At 40.8% G+C, this 22,178-nt stretch overlaps 3 protein-coding genes across 3 annotated transcripts; 2 read left to right on the plus strand and 1 right to left on the minus strand.

Moving 5' to 3' along the window:
- Positions 1 to 7: 7 nt before the first annotated feature.
- Positions 8 to 6,280, minus strand: LOC103155937 (kelch-like protein 17). Its single transcript, XM_007577829.2, has 5 exons — positions 5,702 to 6,280; positions 5,312 to 5,465; positions 5,149 to 5,227; positions 2,825 to 3,052; positions 8 to 1,960 (listed from the first exon to the last, which is right to left on the minus strand). Exons 2-5 carry the CDS (start codon positions 5,463 to 5,465, stop codon positions 463 to 465), a joined length of 1,959 nt encoding a protein of 652 aa, XP_007577891.1. The 5' UTR covers positions 5,702 to 6,280; the 3' UTR covers positions 8 to 462.
- Positions 6,281 to 7,557: 1,277 nt separating this feature from the next.
- On the plus strand, positions 7,558 to 13,183 carry sars2 (seryl-tRNA synthetase 2, mitochondrial). The gene is made up of 16 exons (XM_007577830.2): positions 7,558 to 7,889; positions 7,988 to 8,083; positions 8,589 to 8,618; positions 8,725 to 8,865; positions 8,974 to 9,028; positions 9,117 to 9,180; positions 9,263 to 9,368; positions 9,477 to 9,524; positions 10,461 to 10,569; positions 10,764 to 10,809; positions 10,894 to 10,981; positions 11,111 to 11,223; positions 11,772 to 11,865; positions 12,003 to 12,095; positions 12,180 to 12,245; positions 12,896 to 13,183. Exons 1-16 carry the CDS (start codon positions 7,593 to 7,595, stop codon positions 13,034 to 13,036), a joined length of 1,587 nt encoding a protein of 528 aa, XP_007577892.1. The 5' UTR covers positions 7,558 to 7,592; the 3' UTR covers positions 13,037 to 13,183.
- Positions 13,184 to 13,992: 809 nt separating this feature from the next.
- On the plus strand, positions 13,993 to 21,345 carry LOC103155939 (DNA ligase 1). The gene is made up of 6 exons (XM_007577832.2): positions 13,993 to 14,129; positions 16,776 to 16,816; positions 16,898 to 16,967; positions 17,664 to 17,729; positions 17,853 to 18,748; positions 19,729 to 21,345. The coding sequence occupies exons 1-6, from the start codon at positions 14,084 to 14,086 to the stop codon at positions 19,795 to 19,797; spliced, it is 1,188 nt and encodes a 395-aa protein (XP_007577894.2). The 5' UTR covers positions 13,993 to 14,083; the 3' UTR covers positions 19,798 to 21,345.
- The last annotated feature ends 833 nt before the right edge of the window (positions 21,346 to 22,178 follow it).

Here is a 22,178-nt window from a genome sequence, read left to right on the forward strand (position 1 = left end):
AATGTCATATTTTCCTATGAAGTTTATTTGTGTAGCCCTTAACTGCAGTGTCACCGCACATCACAGGCCCAGATAGGACGTAAGATCAGTTTTAAAACATCATAAAACATTTCAGTTTCTAAACAACGCAATGAGAAAAAGAAAATTCACAGCATTATTGATTTTTAAATAGCTTCAAAAATATAACAAGAGCAAAAAGCCAAAAATGTCACATTTTCTTCTTTGAAAGGAATTTATTTCCTTTGATAATTGGTGAACTAGGAAACATTCAGGTGCCCAACTCTCCTCTTTGACTATCAGAGATAATCCCTTTTACAGGATCTAATCTGTTATAGGCCTGCATGGTGGCTGCACACATGTAGAAAAGTAGATATTCTGCTTTAAATTAATTAAAACAACAACATTGCATGAGATCATTAAGCAGCCAAAGAAAGGCTGCCTCTGCCGGGGTTTTCTGTCGAGTTAGTCGTTGGGCTTCTTGCAGTTTTCTTTGGCTAGTCTCAGTCTAGACAGGATGTGCTTTTTGGGGAATTTAAGAGTGGTACACCCGAACTGGCTGACCCCTCCAGTCTCTCCGGGAAGTTTTTCCCGCCTCTGCACCCAGCTGCGCCAGCCAGGCTTCCAGCAGTACACGCTGTCGTAGAAACGGGAGCCGTTTTCTCCGCCCAGCACGTAAATCCTCCTCTTCCACCGAGCGACGCCCCCTGCGGCTATCCGCCGCGGCAAACCGGGGAAGACGACAGGACTCGGAGCCCGGTCACTTCCACCGCAGGCGACCCCCCGTTGCTCTGCGCTGACCATCACCCCTCCTCCTGTCACCTCCCTTTCCACCCCTGTCCCCCTCCCCTCTCTGAAGAACAGGACGCGACCCGTTGCATCTAAAGTCTCCAGGTTGGTGTAATTCCCATCCAGGAACTTGGTGGTATCCCTCATGTATCCTCCGATGGCGCAGACCCCTCCTCTCACCGCCACGCCTCCAGCGAGGCATGTGGTGCCGGAGTCCAGCGCTACCCGTGTCCAGCAGTCGGTCAAGGTGTGATAAATGAGCACACCTGAGTGCACCACCGCCCTGTTCTGTTCAAGCGTGGTCCCGCCCAGGAGGTAGAGGCGTCCACGCAGAGCCGCGCAGGCAAACGCTCGCAGAGGGAGTGGGAGTCGCGGCCCGGGACCCCACTGCAGTGAAGTCAGGTCCAGTGCTTCACTGGAGTCCAGCAGGGCGGAGCGGTTACAGCCGCCCAAGGCGTAGAGCGACTCGCCGCAGCCCAGTAGGCCCAGCATGGCTCGGGGTTGGCCCATCGCAGGCCTTTCTATCCATCTGTCCAACACGGCGTCGTACTCGTGCACGGCGGCAGAGACGGAGCCAGTCCGGAGGATCCCCCCGGCTACAAACAACCTGTCCCCCACCGCCGTGCACCCCGGGCTCACCAGAGAACACAGCGCCGCTAACTTCTCCCACTTCCCTGTCCGAGGGTCAAAGCAGTCCACAGTGTACTCCTTCAGAGCCAAGTTCTCATCTTCCCGAGGTGTCAGATCCACGCAGACGATCTTTTTCTCAAACATGCCTTCCCTTGGTCTCAGAGGGCCCCCCAGACCCTCTCCAGCGGCAGCGGGCCCCAGCTCCTGGCTCAGCCGTCGGGTCTCCTCCTGGGACAGCAGTCCCGGGCGCAGGTGGTGCAGCAGCGCCGGCATGTGGGCGTAGCGATCCAAAGGCTGGTGCTCCGCCCAGCGCCGAGCCGCGTCATAAACCTCGGCTTCGGAGTCCACTCCAAGGCGGTCAGAGCTCAGCAGGCTGCCCAGGGTGCCGTGGTCGAGCAGCAGGAAGTCCTTCTGCCGCGCCACCCGGGGGAAGTGCTGCGCAACCAGTCGCAGGGAGGCACGCAGCAGCAGCTGGTCGTGATGCGAGCGAGCCAGCGAGTACATGCCGAGGCAGTTCTCCACTGAGAGGTGCTCGAACAGAAACCTGGAGAGATTAAAAGGAGGATGGTGAAACCTCTGGATGACACCAACACAAAATGCCTTCAGCCTTCGATGGATTTTTTTTTTTTTTTACATTATTTTTTCCATTGATACCATTCATACATTCATTACGCTCTTAATAATAGTGGAAATGCAAGGCGCACTTATGCAGTCTAAGTTTGTATGGACTCCAATTACACATATATATATATTTGTAAATGAATAAATACATGATTCAAACATTTAGGTCAGACTCAAATGACTGAACAGTTAAGTCCGGTAAGACAAATCAACAATTTAATCTTATTTGTCAGGGTCACACCTTTTATATTTTACTGGAATTTTAAGTGACCCACCAACAAAACCCCCAATAAAATACAGAAGTGAAATAACTGCAATGGCGTTAAAACTCCATTTAATTATTATTATTATTATTATTATTTTATTAAAAGGGGTGGTATTTTGTATTTTTCAGACACACAGACATTTTATAGCACAATCAAGTATATGTTACCTTCAGTTGTTATAAAATGCTGTATATATCAAATATGACTTAAAAGAAATTTGACAATTTGAAATGTGGCCTCTGTCTCTTTAAGAAGCCTCTGCTCTTTCCGACACTCCGATTCAGCTAGTTATCACAAAAATGCTTCTAATTTTACCGTTTTCAACTGTTCTTAGGAGCGTTGGACTAACAACTAGTATGTATGATCAACTCGGCAGACTCGCAGTTGCACCAGGTGTTTGTGGAAATAACATATCATTATAGCATGACATAGAGCTAAAAAAAAAAGTCTATTTTACATAATACTGCACCCCTTTCAAAAGCTAAAGCATAAAAACCTGAACCATAGAGGTTCAACCCTACCTGGAGCACAGGTCCTGAAGGGGCATGACCTGAAGTCGGTTGGCAGCCACAAACAAGTCCTCGGCCGTCTCCAGAGAGAGACCGGCCTCACCCGTGTAAACAAACTGGATGACAGTCTCCATGACAGACGGCGTCACTTCCTCCAGACGGATCTCGTTGAGGCGGGACTCCACCAGAGGGCTGGTGAACATTGCCCGGAAGTATGGACTCACAGCTGCTAACAGGACTCTGAGACGCAGAGGGACAGAGGACATGTCCATATTCATCACAAACAATATGCTTTGTTTGGCCTTAGTAATTACTATTTCTTATTACATTAATTAACCCATCAGTTGTGGGTGATTATTATGATTCCTAGGGTATGATAAACCACAAAATTTTAATTATTTCATGCGTTTACATCACAAAAGCAACAACTTTTTCCTACTGTTGCTAAACACGATAAAATATTGATTATTACACTCGGAATTTTGTTATTTCAATGATTTTCTAAATTTATATTGTGATTTTAATTCATGTTATTATTCATAATGGAATTGTTGCTATGCATTTTTCTGTTTGTGCCACCTCGCTTTCTGACTGGCTACATTCAGAGAACATCACACATGCTGTGATACCAAGACAACTCAACATGTTGAATATCCCCAATTTGAAGTCAGAGTGGTCCCGATCAAGCGGACTAGATCACTCTTAACACGCCACACACAGAAGCAGCGTCTCCTAAAATTATCTTTAGCACCTAGGCCTGTCACGATAACAAATTTTGCTGGACAATTAATTGTCTAAAAGAATTATTGCGATAAACGATAATATTGCTTCAAGACCTTTTGACACTGATTTCATGGAAATGACAAAAATACATGCAATTTCCTGATAGATACACCTTATTTTCAAAGTAACACGTAACACTGGAACTGATAAACTAAAACAAAACAACGAAAAACAAAAATAAAATGGATTCTCAGTCTCCATTAACAGAAAAACGTACTTGAATAAAAACTAAACAATAAATAGTGCATTCAACCAAAAGAGTGCAGATTATGAAGTCTGTATTGCCCTTCAGTAATGTCTAGATTTAAATAGAAAAACAGGCACATCCAACTACCTAATGCAATAGTTCACAATACACAATTTTTTGCCCGTTTTCCCCTTATGACAATCTTAGATCGTTGGCCGATCGATCGGCAGTGTGTGGTGTGATAGTCGTGGCCGCTCCGATCTAAATCAGGGGTTTTCCCCGACTGGGAGCTAAACGCTGAATGTGACAGGTAGCCAATCAGAAAGCCGGATTCTCCTCCTGCTTTCTGAGGGGAAATTACGGAGGGGAATCCCAAACAGCTGACACGGCGCAACCCGAAGTCCAGCGGACATCTGAGATGATATGTGGAAACAACATTAATATTTATTTATTTCGTGCAAAGAATATAGAAATGACAAGGGAAGGAGTTGAAGCCAAATTGCTACCGCAGTTGATAAACCCGGTAAGTTTTCAGCTGTTCTTCGTTAACGTGACTAAATAGGTTATAATGATTTTCATTCAGTCAGGACTTTACGCTGATTCTAGTAAAGCATTGATTAATGCCTGATATTAAAATTAGTTAATTGGACTTGCAGCCGTTATTTTGTGCCCATGTGGCTGGACAACACACGGCACGACGAACCCGATCGAACCATTATACCTAGGATTTCTGTGGCTAATGTGTCTCTCAGGTTTTGAAAATAGGCCGACAGTCGGCCAACAACTCGTGTAATGTGCGCTGGACATTAGACTAAGGAAATGAGGAAGGGAGGGTAAGTGGAGAGCACCGGAGTTGAGCCTTTTTTATTCAGTGTCATCAACAGAAAGAAAAAAAGGCAGGAAGAGACGATAAAGACGATAATTAAAATGAGGTCGATAGGTTTAATTTATCGTCCGATTAATTGATTTATCGTTTATCGCGACAGGCCTATTAGCACCATCACAATGATCAGAATGTCCTTAAGACTGTTGGAAGGATAAGGTCGTCATTAAAATCTTGTCATGTGAACCAGACAGTCACCATGAGGGTGTGATTTTCAGGATTGTAAATATTTCTAAAATTTATTTCCGAAGGAAAGTCTTCTTTGAGCCAGCTGACAGACAGTGTGCAGCAACAATTAGGGAGTGTTATGTTACTCCATAATTCACTCAGCTGATGGAACTCTTTAAAAATACTTTAAACAGAATTTAACATTTCTGTAATTTTGAAAGCACAGCTTTTAGGATACCTTGATACAGGTAACTGATGCATGCCTAGTTGCTATAGTAACCCACGGAACTATAAAGCAATGTTACCCAACTGCACCTGTGACACATGAACTTTTTTCCTTCAACAAGCAATGTAACATCACACAGCTGCTGAGCATCTAGGAGCTGCTTTAACCCTAAAAACACAGAAAGAGACCGAAATTAGAACACAGGCAGGAATGGGAGGAGAGACAGACCGGCGGAGACAGAGACCTCCTCACCATGGGTAATGTAGTCCCCCAGTGGGGTGGTGCTATCATCTGGGAAGTCCTCCTCCTCTGAGTCGCTGTCTGAGAGAGGCTCCCCTCCTCCCCCGTCCCCGTCCTGCCATGGCTGGGGACGCCAGGTGACTGTGCCCCCGCGCACAGCGTTCATCTGAGGAGCAGACACAACATGAATTGAAAACATGGTCTTCTGCTAAAAGGAACGGAAAAAAGGATCACCTTAAATATTTTTACTGGGAAAAAATTAATGACTGATTTTTTACATGCATGTACATGTAGGTTCATATTGATTTTTCCAGCTTCTATGTTTATTTTTTATTAAATTCTGGGTGTGAAAGAGTTGAAAACCAAGCTCCAGTGGTAGCAACGGTTTACTGCTTTATGTACCTTTGCTCTTCTTCTTGTTTCCACCGTGAAAGCTGGGTGGGCCTCTCTCAGCAGAAAAAAAATAATAAGTCCGTTTGGAGCAGACAAACTGTGAAAAAGCAACCGGGTTGTTAATGGAAACCTGGGAGCATTTGAATTTCCTCCGTCCTCTGGGCTCAACCGAATTGCTTGTACCCCGGCCTGTAGTGCTGCCTCGTTAGGCTAGTTTCTGCTCATGGAGCCCGGTGTAACACCATCCCTACCTACAGACCGACAGGGTAATCTCACAAGGAAACTCTTGGAGTCTTATCTAAAGATGCATATTTGCAACGCATATCTGTTTCCTGAAACAGAGAGCCACCAATACGCTCAGCTGGAGGGTGAAGCGGTAAAAAGTGGAGTTGTGGCCAGAAACCGAGCCCGGACTTGAGCTTCCGTCGGCCGCTCTTGTCATGTCTGAACCGGATTACCGCAACGTTCGATTGTCGCTCAGTCTGATTGGCTGAGTTTGCCTCGTGACAATTGTTTGCTGATGATCCGTTTCCTGTCGAATAGAAAAAGTTATAAAAATATATTTATATATAATATTTTGTAAAGGGCACCTGAGTGCAGTTATTTTGGTTTAAAACCACGGGATTTTCGTTAAAATCCTGTGATTTTATGTTGGTAACAGTAGCTATGGTAACAGAAACTGAGGAGGTTAACAGCAATGAAGGAAATGGTTAACAATAAGGCACAAAAATGCATAAAAGCAACTTACATTTAGGTTCAGTTAATAAGGGAACAAGGTAATGGCGATTTAAGTATATTTGAATGTCTTAAATTGTTTATGAAAATTCCGATTGCTTGCATATTAAATGAATTGTACCAATGCTTAATAAATAGTAAAAACGATTGTATTTTTATTTTTTCTTGTTTATTTTTATTTTTTCTTTACTGTAGTTGATGAGAAATAAAAAAAAATAATAATAATTTTCTTGTTTTTAATTTTTTTTCCACAATATTTGTTTCCCGCCTGATTTCCGCATCCGTGGGGCATTCAAGGTAGATACCGAACAGTTTCAGTCAGGTCAATAAAACAGAAAAAAAATAAATAAATAGAGAGATCCATACTGGTCTATGAATGCTCTGGCAATTACAGGTTAACATAAGAAACCAGAAACATATATATATATATATAATACACATATGAAGCACAATTTCATAAAACTACACTGTCTATCTTCATGGTAAAAAGACAACAACAAAAGAGTGAACATTTAAATGATCATATATTTATTTAATAAACCAAACCATAACAAAAATCAAACAAACATAAATCACTGGAAAAGTGAAGCATACATATTTCTCCCATTGTAACACCCGCTGCACTCCAAGATAAAGCAAGATTAGATGCTTTTATTCAACCCATGATGTCACAGCTAAAAGTAGCAGGATAGAAAATTTTAAATACCGAGCTCACATGCATTAAAATGGCAACAATTAAAAATATTAATGTCATCACCTAAACTTAAAGAAGTAGAAATATATATATTTGATCATTTTGCATAAAGGCAGATTTCTTAGACCTGTATAAACCAGGTGTAAGCTTTTATGTCCAGCTTATGTGTGATCAGAAATTTTCCATGTGAAAACCCTTGGCTCCTGTTTTGTTCTTTATTTTTTTTGTCTTTTATTTATTAAGTTATTTATTTAGCGCATTTTTCATAGGTTTTTGAATGACAATTAATGCTAAACTGCAATGCTCTCTAATATATAAATAAAATAAAGAAAGCAATGTAAAGTTTGAATTTTAATTTATCCCACTTTTCTACATCCTATACGAACTCAATCACATAAGTGCTAAAACGTTCAGCGGGAGTCTCAACTGATGTGAATGAAGCTAAATATTCCGGGGTTCCATGAATGCAGCATGCTCTGCATGAGAAACATGGCGACCTGCATCGGTTTGGTTGCAAGAGTTAGAGTCGTCACTCTGACAGTGTTACAACCTATAGGCAGACAGTTGTTTTCCAGGCGGAGGGGCTGCAGTGTTGTCCCGCATCGCCTCCGGCATGGGGTCCGCAGCAGTCTGTACGAGCATGTCCTGGAAGGCTACAGCGACAAGCCCGAGCTGGACATGGGAGCGGTGTGTGAGGAGACCGACAAAGTCATTGCTAATGTGGAGAACAGGAAGGGCGACCTTCGAGGCGACGATGTCAGGAAAATTGTAAGGCATTTAAACTGTCACAATGTCTTCTATGCAGCAAGTAGCTTTGTTTAAATGACACTGACTTACCTTCCCCCCTCGTACTTGTATTGCTTCAGGTGAGTGTGTGGCAGGAGCTCCAAGCTGTGAGGACAGAAATCTCTAAGCTGGAAAAGGAGAAATTACGCATCAGTGAGACAGTCAGAACTCTTGTGGTGAGGTTTATTTTTCACCAGTTAGAAATTGAATCCACAAATCTTCATTTATATATGCTCTGATCTGATTCAGCTTGACTTGATGCGACAAGATAAAGCAAATAAATGACAAGTTTATGGAAAAGACACTCAATCGGATTAATCGTGATTAATTGATTATTGAAATAATTGTCAACTAATTAAGCAATCGATTAATCGCTAACTTTAATATATAGATTCTAAAATATACAATTTGCTGAAAGAACAACTCTGTAAGACCAACAATTAAGTCAAAAGTTTACAAAGAATATACATTAAAATTAATAACCTTTTTTGGGTGTAAATATGTTCTGTACAGAGGTCCTGAAGTGGCATAGTTTTAGCTTCAGCTAGTTCAATAACAATAATAATAATAAATCTCTTATTATGTAGTTTTTACTATCCAATATAAAATATGCTTAAGTAGTTAGATAAAAAATCTGCAGAATGTGCCTGTTTCTAAATATTCTTATAATTATTTCTACAGAAGCAAAAAGACAAGGACGTCCTCGCTAATGTAAGTGCAACCTCAGGACCCAGTTTCTCTTTTGGTTACTCCAAATGACCCGGTGAGGTTGAATGTATTGCATCTTTTATGTCTGACTGAGTTGTTTCTGCTGCAGCTTCCAGAGTACACCCAGGCCCTGCAGAAGGGCCGCGACGTCCGCAACAGACTGAACCAGCTCTACCTTAGAGATGCCGAACTGGACCAGGAGCACTACAGCCAAGCACTCCGACTGCCCAACAACACACACCCTGATGTGGTGAGAACTTAACGAACTAATCCCAAGCGTTTCTAATGAGGTTTTGGTGTGCAGCACAAGTTGTGGAAGTGAAGTTTCCCTTTTCGTCTTTTTTTAAAATTTTTTAAGCCGGTTGGAGATGAGAGCCAGGCTAGGGTGGTGGAGTTGGTTGGAAGGAAAGCAGGTGAGTGATGTTAATGGTAAATTAAAAAATGGCTTTAAAGGCTTTATTGTTATGCTTACCAAAGAAAACGGTCTTGCTTTGTTTGCAGAATTTGACTTCAAGCCTCGAGGCCACGTAGAGCTCGGTGAGGCGTTGGGCCTCATCAGGCAGAGGTAGGCTGAAATTCACCCAGTGTGCTCAATACTTGTGTAGCACAAGTGAGAGTGTTCATAGTCTGTCTGTCGTCTGCTGCAGGCATTTGTCTCACGTCTCCGGTCACCGGTCCTACTATTTGAGAGGAGCGGGAGCCAGACTTCAAATTGCACTCCAGAACTTTGCTCTGGACACTTTGCAGCGACGGGTACGATTATGGTTTGGAGAAATCTTCTGCAATCGATGCGAAACAAGTAAAGTCATTGTCCTCGGACAGAAAAAGCAGTGACAGCTGAGTTTTCTTCCTCTGCTGTAGGGCTTCGTTCCCATGGTTGTGCCGGACATGCTGAAGGCGGTGGTGTTTGTGAGTATCACATATGTCAGCTACAGTAGTAAAATCTTACTGAATGCCAGCAGTACGGGCTTAAATTAAATGCTTCTCAGATTGAGCTCCAGCTAGTCGTATGAAGCCATTTTTTTAAAGTCTTAATCTATTTTTGTTTGCAGGGTTTGGAAACAGTTTCACAGGCTGAACACTTTATTTTGTGAACTTAATGAATCTGAGTTTTTCCTACCAGTTTTTCAAGACTGTTCGCAGCAAAACAGCCACTGTCTTGGCTGTGGCAACTTTCTACCTGTCAGTCATGTGCCTTGTTCTGCAAACTGTTTTATTATTTCTTCATGTTATTTAAGTCAATTACAAATTACTCAAAGTACTTTTATAGTCTTGTTTTTTTACTTGAAAGATTTTGAGTCGGCTTGTGCTTTATTTTGATTTATACACGTAAACTTTGGATTAGTTTGTATAAAGAGCAGCTGAAAAACAAGTCATTAAATTTTACATTCACACATTTTGCATCTGCAGAATTAAGACGTTAAGTGTGTTCTACCCAGAACTCTTCATGTGGCCTAGTTTTAGTTTCACCTGGTTCGAATTTTGTAAACAATAATAAAAAATAATTAAGACGTTAAGTGTGTTCTACCCAGAACTCTTCATGTGGCCTAGTTTTAGTTTCACCTGGTTCGAATTTTGTAAACAATAATAAAAAATAAAAAAAACTGCTACTAATGGTTAATTGAAAAAATCAGTCAATCAGAAAGGGCTGAGCTTGTCACATGTTTATGTTCAAGACATCCTGATTAGTCCATCTTGCCATCTTTTTTCTGTAATCAAGAACAGAATGTTTGAAACTTTGCCTCTAAAATATTTGGTTTTGTTTTGTTTTTTTGTCCTGCCTGCTTTGGTTTTCTGTCCAGGATTTCAGTAATGTCTCCTATCCTCTCCTGTCTTCCTCCCCAGGAGGGTTGTGGGATGCAGCCGAACGCCCATCTCTCTCAGGTCTATTCCCTGGACCCGGCACGTTTCCCAGACCTCAACCTGGCTGGGACAGGTGAGGTCGGGGTGGCAGGTGAGGCTTTGCTCTCCTTTACATTGTCACTACACACACACACACCTCTGTTCCTCATGCTATCGAATAAACATTATAGCTCTTTAAAGCAAAGCCGCTAATAAATACTGAACATTTGCATTCCCCTTACTGCTAGAAGAAGGTTTGTGCATAAATCAGTGTTGTGTGCTTCATTTTTATTTGTATTTCCACAGGTTATTTCATGGATCATGCAGTAAACTGGAAGGACCTGCCAGTCAGGTTAGAAGCTCTCCTCACTCCTTCATCCTTCAGATGGAGCGACTCCTATCTGTAACCGTGGCAGCGTGTCGTCTCTCACTGCAGGACGGTGTGCAGCAGTACCTGCTACAGGGCCGAGACGGACACCGGCAGAGAGGCGTGGGGACTTTACAGAGTTCACCACTTCAATAAGGTCAAACACAAAGGAGGTCTTACCTGGGGGAAGATTTTAAATGATCCTGAGAGGGAAAAATCCAATTGAAACAAATTAATTTTATTAAGCTGAGAAGCTCTGTTACAGTTCCCTCGTGTTGTACTTCAGGTTGAGATGTTTGGAGTGACGGCTAATGAGACGGGACAGGAGAGCTCACAGCTGTTGGAGGAATATGTCTCCTTGCAGAAGGAGATGTTTTCTGCGCTGGAGCTTCACTACAGGTGAGGAAACAAACAACTGTGCAGCATCAGAGATGATCTGAGATCACAAATAAAATGCAACAAAAATGTTGAACTTTTCAAATTTAGTTCTTTTGGAGCCTTACCTGAAATAAAAATCATCTAAATATGTTAGAAAACATACTAAATCCATTTTAGCTTCACTGCAATTAACTGGATTAATAAATAACAGATTTTACTGATGATCCACATTAAGTTATTTAAGGTTAAAAGTTGGAATGTCCCAATCAGAATTTTTATTATTTATTAGATTTAACATTTTGTCAGTGTCTACTAATGTGACTAAAGCTGTCATAGATTTATCATCTGTTTTTAAAAATGTAATTGAGTGGATGAGACATTAATCTCACATTTTGCTCCTGCCGGTGATATTTTAATGCAGAGCATTTTTTGCTAGCGCTAGGCTAAAGTTTGCAAGTTTACTCTCTACGTTGATTTGACTTGTTGATAATTCATCTCAGTGTTGTTGTAGACATCTATTTGAGTCATGAGTACTTTTGTTGATATTGCCGTCATTGGTTTGGTTTCAGAGTGCTGGACATGCCCACTGAGGAGCTAGGCCTTCCCGCCTACAGGAAGTATGACATCGAAGCGTGGATGCCAGGGAGGAACAGCTACGGAGAGGTCAGCCTCATTACTGTCCCTCAACAGTCCAGATACGTCAGACATCTTTAATCACATCTGCTGAGTTAAAAACAAGCAGCTGTTGCTCTGAACGACTGATCAGGTTGATTTCTGAAGAGCTCTCTCCTGTGTATCAGGTTTCCAGCGCATCCAACTGCACGGACTATCAGAGCAGACGCCTCAACATCCTGTATGAGAGGGAGGACGGCAGTCTGCAGTACGCCCACACGGTAAGGCTGCAGACCACTGCTGTGCGCGCCTGCTGCTCCACATTACACCATAAATCTACAGACTACTATTTCTCTTCAACCCAGGTGAACGCTACAGCGTGTGCAATTCCTCGAATGATTATTTCCATCCTGGAGACTCATCAGACCAAAGTAAGGCACAAACCGCTTACATGATAAAAATGACTAAAATGACTAAAAGTCATACAGTACACTCGAGTAATTTAATAAAAAAATTGCCCTGTTCTGTACGTAAGCCAATAGAAAAATATATGAAAGAAAAATGGTGATAAAACATTTTGTTCTTAAAATGTAATACATTTCAAATATTACTTAGTCTCAAGGTTTAAGTATGAAAAAGCTTTTGTGAAAGTGTAAAAACAGATGAGAAATAAAACATTTCATATTAACGTTTATCAATTTAGAAAGCTATTGGCATTAGTAATCACTGATGTGAAAAACTTTAAAAGAGATCTTCCTCTCCGTACAGGAAAAATATTGCTAAATAAAAAGGTGCCCACTACACTAAAACCTTGCATCATTTTGCTCTGTCATAATTCTGGTCAAATTTGTGTTGGTTTATCACATACATTCCTAATTAACTACATTTTGTAGTTGTAACAGGATGCAACAGTATTCAAAGCATGTGAACACTTTTTTTGTGAACACTTTCTTTGCGCAGTATGTTTACGGCTTATGAAAATAGTGTTCTGTACAAACTCTCATCTTTTGTCCTGTGCATGCAAATATTTTCCTCCATCTTCAGTTTTTTGGTAACTGACTTGGTGACTGTATGTCTTCAGGATAGAACCGTGCGTGTTCCTCAAGCCCTGCAGCCTTATCTGGGTCTGGAAGTAATAGAGCGGCCAAAGTACGCTCCTCTGAAATATATTGGACCCAACCAGCACAGTCGCCCACCCAGACCTGGTCCTAATGCCAGATGAAAACCCAACCAGTCGACGCTTCTCCACTCAAACAGAGAGAAAAACTTGAACACATCGTCTTTCTGGTGAAACAGAGCAGTGCTGCTGAATTATTAAAAGTGGAAATGCTGTATGTCCTTTTTAATAAAATGAAATAAATCACACGGGTATGGTGAATTGTTTATATTTCTTTCTGAAGAGAAGAAGTTTAGTTGGCTTTTAGAATAATACATCTTAATATAACCTTGATGGTTGGTCACTGTCAAGAGATAAGTGAAGAAAAAGCCATTGATTGTCCTTCATGGTTTTCTGTTTTTCAAAAAATTGGGTTGCAGTGGCATAAATCCAATATGGAGACCCAGATGTCCCTCATCCTGGAGTTTCCCAAGGTGTTCCCAGTCCAGGTGGGATATTATCCCTCCAGCAAGTGCTGCATCCTTCCCAAAAGTCGGATCTGCCCGGAAAACCTCCAAATATTTGCTTTTTTTTTTTTTGCATCATCTTGCTCTGTAGGTGAGATAAATGGGCCTTTATGCCACCTCATATTAACACAAAGTCTTGACAAACGAATTCCAAGAAACTCTGACCAACAGCAAAGTGCAAGTAAAAAAAAATGCTTCAATAACATTGTTGTAGGACATTTTAGTTGTCTAAAACATTTACAGTAATGTGTAAAATTAAAGACTTTTGACAAATCTTTTCCAGAGATTAACTAGTCTAAATAACCAAAGAGAAATTGGTCATATTTCCAGACCAATACTGTAGTGATTTATTTCATACTGTGTGCAGAATATAAGAAGAGCCAACAGGGTGAAGATGTGCTTGTCTGGGCATTGAACTGTATGAGATTTTTATTTTATTTTAATGTGTAGGTCTGCTGTTAAGACCCTGACAGCAGAGCAACACTTGACTTTCTGGCAGCAGTGCTGGGCTCTGATCAGGGCTCGGTCACCTGATACACACACACACCGCTGCTCGGCTCCACCTCACACTCAGCGGGTGTGGGAGGAAGAGCCAGCCCAGCATTTTCAAGGTTATCTCCTGCAGGATACTCCTCTCACGGATCCTATGGGAATTCTGATAACCGCGATTTTTCTCTGGGCTGCTGTCGGAGGTAGGCGACCATCACATTTACAAGCTGCTCCGTGTTTATGTACATCTCTGCGTGAGGAGGCGGTGAGGCTGGAAAAGGCGGGTATGGGCTGATGTCTCTCTGGATGAAAGCCTCCCGTTTCTCGCTCTGCTGCAGTGCTGCATCAGCTCAGCTGTTGCCGACAGGGCTACAAACAGAGAAATGTTGTTTATTGAACGAGAAGAAAACCCTGGAGGGTTTAGAGTTAATGCGCTTAACGAGCGACGTTACATAACCCGGTATGAACACGTCTAACCTTCTGTTTCAGTGTGTGTCGTTGAACGACCGCCGGCTGCTGGGATGTTAACATTAAATAGATAAAACGCAGTCACCTAAGCTCACCCGCACATTTAAAGAGCCAATTAAAACCCCGCACAGGTGCGCGCGTGCTGTAGCAACACGTGCCAGCACCTTAGCCGTCCACCTTTGAAGTGCGCTAATTAAACAACATGTTAAAATATAAGCCACAAAATGAGCCTGAAGCGAGCTTACGTTCATTTACATCGCGTTTAATTAATATTTTTATTCAAAATTACGGGATTTTATGAAGAAAGCAAAACTGAAAACACATAAACAGACATATTAAAATGGGATTAATCTATTTAACTTATTTGTGATTAAAACAAATAGGAACACCCTGAGATTTTATATTCCCCAAGCAGATTTGGGGCCCCTTTTCCGGTTAAACCCATTAGCCACCGCACGACCACTTATATCCCTTTTGAACACTTCAAGCTTTATTTGTTTTGAGAGGGTGAGTGAGTTTACTGGTAAACATGTACTGATTGATTCATATTCAGTAAAAATATACATTAGATGTCAATCCAGCACAGAAACAAGCAGTAAACATACCAGATGAAATAAGGAAGGCAAATAAATCTGTCAATACAGTAAATACTTTCCCCTGTAGGTTTACGTTAAAGTCCTAAATACACTTAACAGAAATGCTAAATTCTTTAAATCTGCTTTTCATGCACCTTAAAACCAATTTAAATGCAAGCTCCTGCTTCATAATTATAAATTGAAACTTTTGACATCTGTGGACTTTTTGAGACGTTTAGCATTCTCATGGGTCATCTTCTGGCCTTGAGGATCTTCGCAGCGGCCTAGTTTGCCTATGCCATGGACCGGTTAAGCATTGAAGGTTAAAGAAGCAGTAGGTATTAGTGTGAGGATACTGGTTTCACAAGAACAAAATATTTTAACAATGTTTTTGGGAAAACAAAGATATTACGATAATTTGCTTTCAACAGGGAGCCACCAGCTGTAATCTTGAGGTTGCTTGCAAATTATCTATATTATGTCCATCATTTTGCAGCTATTTCTCTTTTTTCTACAGAAAACTGGGTAGAGCTGCTACTAAGTACCAATATAAACTATTAAATCACACCCTCTAACGCAGCCTGTGCTAGTTGCACTGTGACTTATTCTGATATAATTCAAAATAAATTCAGGCATTAAGGGGTTAAATGCAGGTACTGGTGCAAATAGGATAATCTTCACATTTTTACATTAATGGACGGGTCAATCATAGTTTTGTTTAGACGGTTAACAGAGAGGTACTGATAAACCAATCAGATGCATAGTGATTAGTCACTTTAGACCAATGGGTAATCATCGATTGTTTTTAATCTTTCTAAATGTTTATATTAGATAAATAACATAATTAATATTAGAAGAACTTTGAAATTTACTACCAGGACTGAGGAAGAAAATAGTGCTTCTAAATGTTCCCCATGGTCGACCGCCATCTTGACGCCACCTTTCCTGTAAAGCCAATTCACTCAGTAAAATTTTTGATGAATAAAACTAGTAACAAAGTGCCTAAACACTGAATTTTAAACTGTGATCTGTTAGCGATAATAAAGAACCAGCTTGGAATTCGGTGATTAGGCACCTTGTTACTAAATTTACTTAGCTTGACTTATTTATTTTTTTAAATACAAAAGTTAGTTATTTGAAACATATGCAATTAAATTTTAAGAACAGTGTGATTTTCAAAGTGCTGTCAGCTAAAAAATAACAACAGATCAGACTTCACCTTCTGATACTGTTTATCTGTTAGAATATTTATTTTTTTCTGGACTTTTTGGGCACATTGTTGAGTCGTAGTAGAAAGACTCAAAAGAGATCTTGTTCAGGAGCGGAGAAACTTTTTATCAAGACATTTTTAAAGACTACAGGAAAGTAGGGCTTTTTTGGACAAAGCATGTAAGCCTTGGATGTGGATTGAGTCTTTTCACCTTGTATTAAAGTTCATGTTTTGGTTAAATTGTCTTCCTTTGAGAAAAGGCACAGAGGGAGCTGTTTAGTGTGCCTTTAATGGTACGGGTAGTTGAGGGATTGGTCACTGATTTAGCTCTGGTGGGAAAACTTCCTGTGAGCTAAAGCCGCCTTCATCTTGGAGCGAGAGGGACGCAAAGTTAAGCGCCTTTGCAGTGTTGCTTTACTGGGGTAACTGCACTCACCTTAATGAGGGAACAGCTCCGCCCATGCAGGATTAAAGACATGCAGTCGCTCAGCTGCGGCGCTGTCAGGTGTTGTGATCACTAAATGATTGTTGGTATTTCTTGTAATTAACATTCGATCTTGTTCTCTGTTCCTGCTCTGTTTGCTCTGGTTTCGCAGTGGGAAGCCGACCAGTTACCTCACCCCTTAATGATGCAAAGGTCAGGAAGAAGCCTTCTGTATTTACATTGTTGTTCAGCTTTTCTCCTTCAGGCATTAACTGCTCTGTTTTTTGCCAACAGGTTGAATGTATAATTCAGGAGACACTGAATGAAGACGGGTCGCACCATGAGTGTGGATCCCAGCTTGCAGGTAGAAGAGACATGTTGTATTTTCTTCAATATCCACAATATCAGCTGAAGATCTGGGTAGAGTGGGAAAAAAAACTGAAGTCAAGTTTTGTTCGTCTCATCTAGATGTATCGCACAATAACAGTCTAATTGTTCCATACATGCCTGCTGCAACCATGAACTTTGGTGTGTTTTACTTTGATTTTGTTAGCAATGCAAAAATAATGAATACATCTGAAATGGAAGGAAATAAAAATTTATTGTTTATATAATTTAAACTCTTTAAATTATAACTGAGGCAAACTTCACATTGTTTTCTTTCATCAATAACTTTCTTCTTGTCATTAAAAAAAAAGAAGACCAGAAGAAATAGTTCTGCACTTCACAAAAATATTATTTAATGTCTTAATTCAGCAGATTCTGAATGAAATTTGCAACACTGGATTTTATGTCTGGTCCAGTTGGAGTAAAGAGGGCTGAACATAAATGCACACCACACTTTTCAGGTTTTTATTCATAAAATCTTTTGAAAACCATGTAGTGTTGTTGTTCTACTTCCCAACTACGTAATACTTTGTGTTTATTAGAAAAAAAATCTCAAATACAATGCAATGAGGTTTGTAGCTAAAGTGTAACAAAATATGAAAAGACTCATGCAGTGTGAATATCTCTGCAAGGCACTGCTGCTTCTTCTTCATGTGCTCCACTGTTGTTGCAGAGGAACTTAACGAGGTGCAGAGACACCAGGGTCTTCTCAGGGAGCTGCAGAAGCTAGCTGATGACGGTAAGAACAGACTCCCACTGACAGCTGCTCATAAATGTAGCAAAACATGGAAGCGCTAATTTTATTTCTCATTGATTTTACTAAAGTCAGAATGGAACTGACACTGCCTCCCAATTTTTGCAGAGCGGGAGAAGGAGGAGAGGGACGAGTACAATCTGGCCGATGACGAGATCGAGTTTGAGCAGAGGGATGAGGAGGATGAGAGAGATATGAGAAGTGATGGAGAAAAGACAGAGGATGGAGAGACCAAGAGGAAGCCACAGACTGACGATAATGAAGAGGAGACATCCAAAAAGCTTGAGGAGTTGCTCGCCGACGAGATCACCAAGAAAAGTGAAGAGGAGAAGAATGATGAAGAGCTAGAAGAGCTGCTGAAGGAGCTCAAAACGAAGCGACACAAGGCTGCGAAGGAGAACCAGAAAGGCTCTGAAACAGAGGCAAGAAAAGAAGTGGAGGAGAAGATGAAGCAGAGCAACGAGGGAGAGGATAAAAGAGCAGAGGACTTAGAGAAGCAAAAGATGGAAGAAAGGAAGAAGAATGAAGTGGAGCTGATGGTGGAGAAAGAGAAGGTGGAGAAGGAGCTGAAGGAGCTACTCAGGGAGCAAAGCAATGGCAGCAAACCGGAGCAGGACAGGGAGAGGAAGGAGAAGCAGGAGGAGCTGGAGGAGCTTGTCCGAAAGATGAAACGGGTGCAGGAGGAGGAAAAGCAGGAGTCGCAAGGCGGGAAGAGCAAGGATGGTACAGACGAAAAGAACGAAGACAAGGAGGGCGGAGAGGTGGAAAAATCAGACGGGAAAGTCAAGAAGACGAGCGAAGCGGCGGAGCTGAAGGAGCCGCTGCAGAAGAGAGTGATGGAGAAAGCCAGCGATGAGGCCACACGGCAGTTTGAGAGGGAGAGGTACGAGGAAGAGGAGGAGGAAGAAAATGGAGAGGATGATGATGAGGAGGAAGAGTTTGTTAGAGAGGATGAGGATGAAGATGGTGAGGATGAAGGGGATCATGAAGAAGATGAAGGGGAGGTGAGTTAGAGCAAATGGTATCAGTTACACTTTCAAACTATGATGGAGTTCAACGTTTCTTCTTTTTCATCTAATCCCAAAGGCAAAATGTCCAACGTAACCGGAAACTTAAAATAAATATTAACCATTTTTACTCTGTTACACACATGGAGAAACATATTTACATCCCAGTTTAGACATGCAAAAGCCTTAAGATAAATTCATTTCTTATCGCAGCAGCAACTTCACTCTGAAAATGCTCAAAAATTGTTGAAAATGTGTCTTAATGCTTCATAAGATCTCTAGGTGTTTTAGTTTTATATTCATAACAAATGTATTGTTGAGGCATTTTAAAAGGGTCCAATCTGTATACAGAGATTTGCAACAGATCTACCCAATCATTTAGACAGGTTTGAGCATCTCATAAGCAGTGGAACATATCAAGTTCCTTATGTTAGGTTCAGAAGATATTTGCTCTAAAAGTTAACTTTTTACACATCTTTACAGGTTTACTAGACATCTAAATCTTGACATATTTTAACAATGAATTACAACAAGAAAAAAAAAAGAATGACCTGGATATGAGATCAGGATTTCTTTTTCCTCAGAAATAATCTTAACATGATGAGCTACTTAGCTGCACACAACCAGATTGACTTTAAATTAAAATGTGTTTTATTTTCATTCACCATAAATATGAAAACATGTTGAAATATTTAACAGTACTCTATTGGTGGTTCTTTAAAAACGACCCCAAATTTACTGGAGTAGATATTTATCTAAAATTATAAGCTGTTTTTCAAAATTTTTCCCCCAAAAACGTCATGTGACAGTTGTGGCTCTAAATGGGTTTCATTTGTTCTGACCTGAAAGCAGAAATAACTCTTTAGGTTGTAAAGGTTGTAGACGGGAGTTTTAAGGAGAGCTTAACATTTCGATCTTGCTTCATTTATGCCCACCTCCTGCAGGGATTATTCATATGTTTTCCTTCCTACCACCAGGAGCTCCTGGAGATTGAAGCAGAGCTGCGAAAAGTGGCAGCAGAGCTGAGGGAGCTTCGCAGAGGATGAGCAGCTCACCCAGGGAGCAGGCCGACTGGCAGGCCCCTTCCCTTCCCCTTCTGCTCCCTGTTCCAGTCGTGTATTACAATCACACAGTCATCACGGCACTCAGAGAAACGTCTTTAAATGTGGATGTCAGTAGAAAGTGTGCGTAATGCTTTATCGTGTTAGATTGCCAGGATGGATCCGTCTCGGTTTCCTCAGCTGAATGAGGCGGCCGTCTGGAGATTCTGCAGGTTCACGTCCATCTCTGGTTTCCCTGTCTGTGTGCTTGTAAATGCTGTTTGTAACAAAGACAGGGTACTTTTTCACTTAGTTGCACTTTCACAAGCTCATGCACTTTCATTCAAATGTTATTTTGAATGCACAATACTAGAAATCCCTGCTCTTCTAATCTTTGTTTGAATTGTGTTTTTCTGGGGAGACGACCAGCTTCCCTGTTGGTCATTTGTAGACATTTAGTGCAATAACTGATGACTAAGTTCATGCTATCTGACTGTTATCAGCAACAATGCTCTTATTAGGAATAAGTCATTACTTCCTCTTCATTTCTTTGATGGTCCAGTAGAAGCATGGATTAATTTGGCTCACGCACTGTTAAAACCAGACTGTTTGTGACGAACCCCAGTGGCACGAGCCAAATTCGGAGTTAACTATAATGTTGCACACCCGAGGCAGGTTTGTCATTAGTGTGATTGGTGGTGCGGTGACAGAATAGTGATGCACTCAGAGCTTAAAAGGTCTAAAAGTGTCACTCGGGGTTCTAATCCAGCTTTGCACTCTCAACACGCCAAGGAGCAGTCGAAGAAAGGTGGAGGGACACTTTAAAGCCATGTGTTGTCTTCTAGTAACAGCAACAGTAACAGTCCGTAGTTTTCACCCCGTTTGTGTTAATATTACGTGTGCGCCTGCAGCCAACGTTTTATGAGATGTGGAGCAACAGCCCCCCCTGGAGGACGCTGGGTAGACATGCACAAAGAGCAGGGATTAACGGAGATAGCAATGGAGGCCCACTTGCTGCAATAATGCAATATAGATTATAGCACATGTGAATGCAATAACTAGCCAAGTGTATTTAATATGTAATCGAAACGCATCATTAGGTATTCCTTTAGCAAATATACGCCCTCCGTCTTTATAAAGCCAAGATTACGGCACATGCATGTGTTTAAACACTGGTAAAATAGTAGGCCAGGTTGTATGAACTTTTAAATAATAAGCTAATAATACTAATATAGTCTTCTCCAAAGAAATCTTTTTCCAAATGTGCAATGAATGTACTATATTTTTCTTTTTTATATAGAAGTGAAAAATTTTTTCCACAAAATGTAACCCTAGAAGCCAGCCAGCAAGAAAGCAAAAAAAAAAAAAATAACTAGTTTTTAAAGTTGGGGAATGAGGGAGTACAGAGAATAATCTGAATGGATGAAGTAATCAGAAACTGATAATACCACATATATAAGTTGCAATATTACTGCTCAATCACAGTGCTGTATTTTGTGCCTGCTGTATCCTTCTCTATGATATCTGTCAATCAATAAACCATGTATCAGACCATTCTGTGTGACCTATTTATTTGAGTTTTTGTTTGTCCTGAACTCAAACATCTAATCTGTCATCAGTGTCTGAGATGGCTGTAGAAGAAGCTGCTTTAACATGGCATATAATTGGACCGAGGAGATATGGATGTTTTTATTTCTGGACCTAAAGAAGACTTTTGACATAGTTAACCACAAAATTAATTCCTGGTATAAGCAAATCCCACTGGAGATGTTTTCTCTGAGGCACAGAGAAGGAAACTCTCTGAAGAACTCTCAAGATGAGAGCTTTTTTATTTCAATAAAAGAATGGAGGTGGTCAAACCAAAAAATGGTCATATGGATGACTAAACGTTCATTGTCTGTGCCATTAAATATAAATCATGTGAAACCAACACTAGGTATTGTTAGAAAAAAGTTGAGTACTTTTAATAAGTTCTCGAATTTAATTCAATTGATCTCTAAAAGGCTCAGCAGATAGAAAATATATTTATTTGAACAACAAAGCTTGTGTAGAAACAATACATCTTTGTAGGTTTGTGTCTGGTGCATCATTGGTTAAAATATGTTTCTAATAAAGTGAATAAACTTAACAAACGTCAGATACTCAACATGAGTAGAGTATCCAGAAATTTTACTGGAGTAACAGTATAATTAGAATAATACTACTGAACTAAGAATACGAAATGCAGTGTTGTAAAACATTTCCAAGCCTTTTTTTATTTCAAAAGAATTGCTAAAGAGTAACAACCTGTTTCTACAAAAAAAACAAACAAACAAAAAAAACAAACAACAACAAAAAAAACACTGTGCACAATTTCGTTTAATACAGCAATACTTTAGGATCTACAC

Source organism: Poecilia formosa, unplaced genomic scaffold (genome assembly GCF_000485575.1).
Source record: "Poecilia formosa unplaced genomic scaffold, Poecilia_formosa-5.1.2 Scaffold457, whole genome shotgun sequence".
NCBI classification, from domain to species: domain Eukaryota; kingdom Metazoa; phylum Chordata; class Actinopteri; order Cyprinodontiformes; family Poeciliidae; genus Poecilia; species Poecilia formosa.

Coding starts and splice junctions, on each gene's coding strand:
- sars2 (XM_007577830.2), top strand. CDS start 7,593: ATGCTCTGCATGAGAAACATGGCGACCTGCATCGGTTTGGTTGCAAGA. Junction 10,810..10,893: donor TGGAAGGACCTGCCAGTCAG/GTTAGAAGCTCT, acceptor CTCTCACTGCAG/GACGGTGTGCAGCAGTACCT. Junction 12,246..12,895: donor TGGAGACTCATCAGACCAAA/GTAAGGCACAAA, acceptor GTATGTCTTCAG/GATAGAACCGTGCGTGTTCC.
- LOC103155939 (XM_007577832.2), top strand. CDS start 14,084: ATGGGAATTCTGATAACCGCGATTTTTCTCTGGGCTGCTGTCGGAG. Junction 16,817..16,897: donor CACCCCTTAATGATGCAAAG/GTCAGGAAGAAG, acceptor TTTTGCCAACAG/GTTGAATGTATAATTCAGGA. Junction 18,749..19,728: donor ATGAAGAAGATGAAGGGGAG/GTGAGTTAGAGC, acceptor TCCTACCACCAG/GAGCTCCTGGAGATTGAAGC.
- LOC103155937 (XM_007577829.2), bottom strand. CDS start 5,465: ATGAACGCTGTGCGCGGGGGCACAGTCACCTGGCGTCCCCAGCCATGG. Junction 5,228..5,311: donor GGGGGACTACATTACCCATG/GTGAGGAGGTCT, acceptor CTGTGTTTTTAG/GGTTAAAGCAGCTCCTAGAT. Junction 3,053..5,148: donor AAAAAGTTCATGTGTCACAG/GTGCAGTTGGGT, acceptor TCTGCGTCTCAG/AGTCCTGTTAGCAGCTGTGA.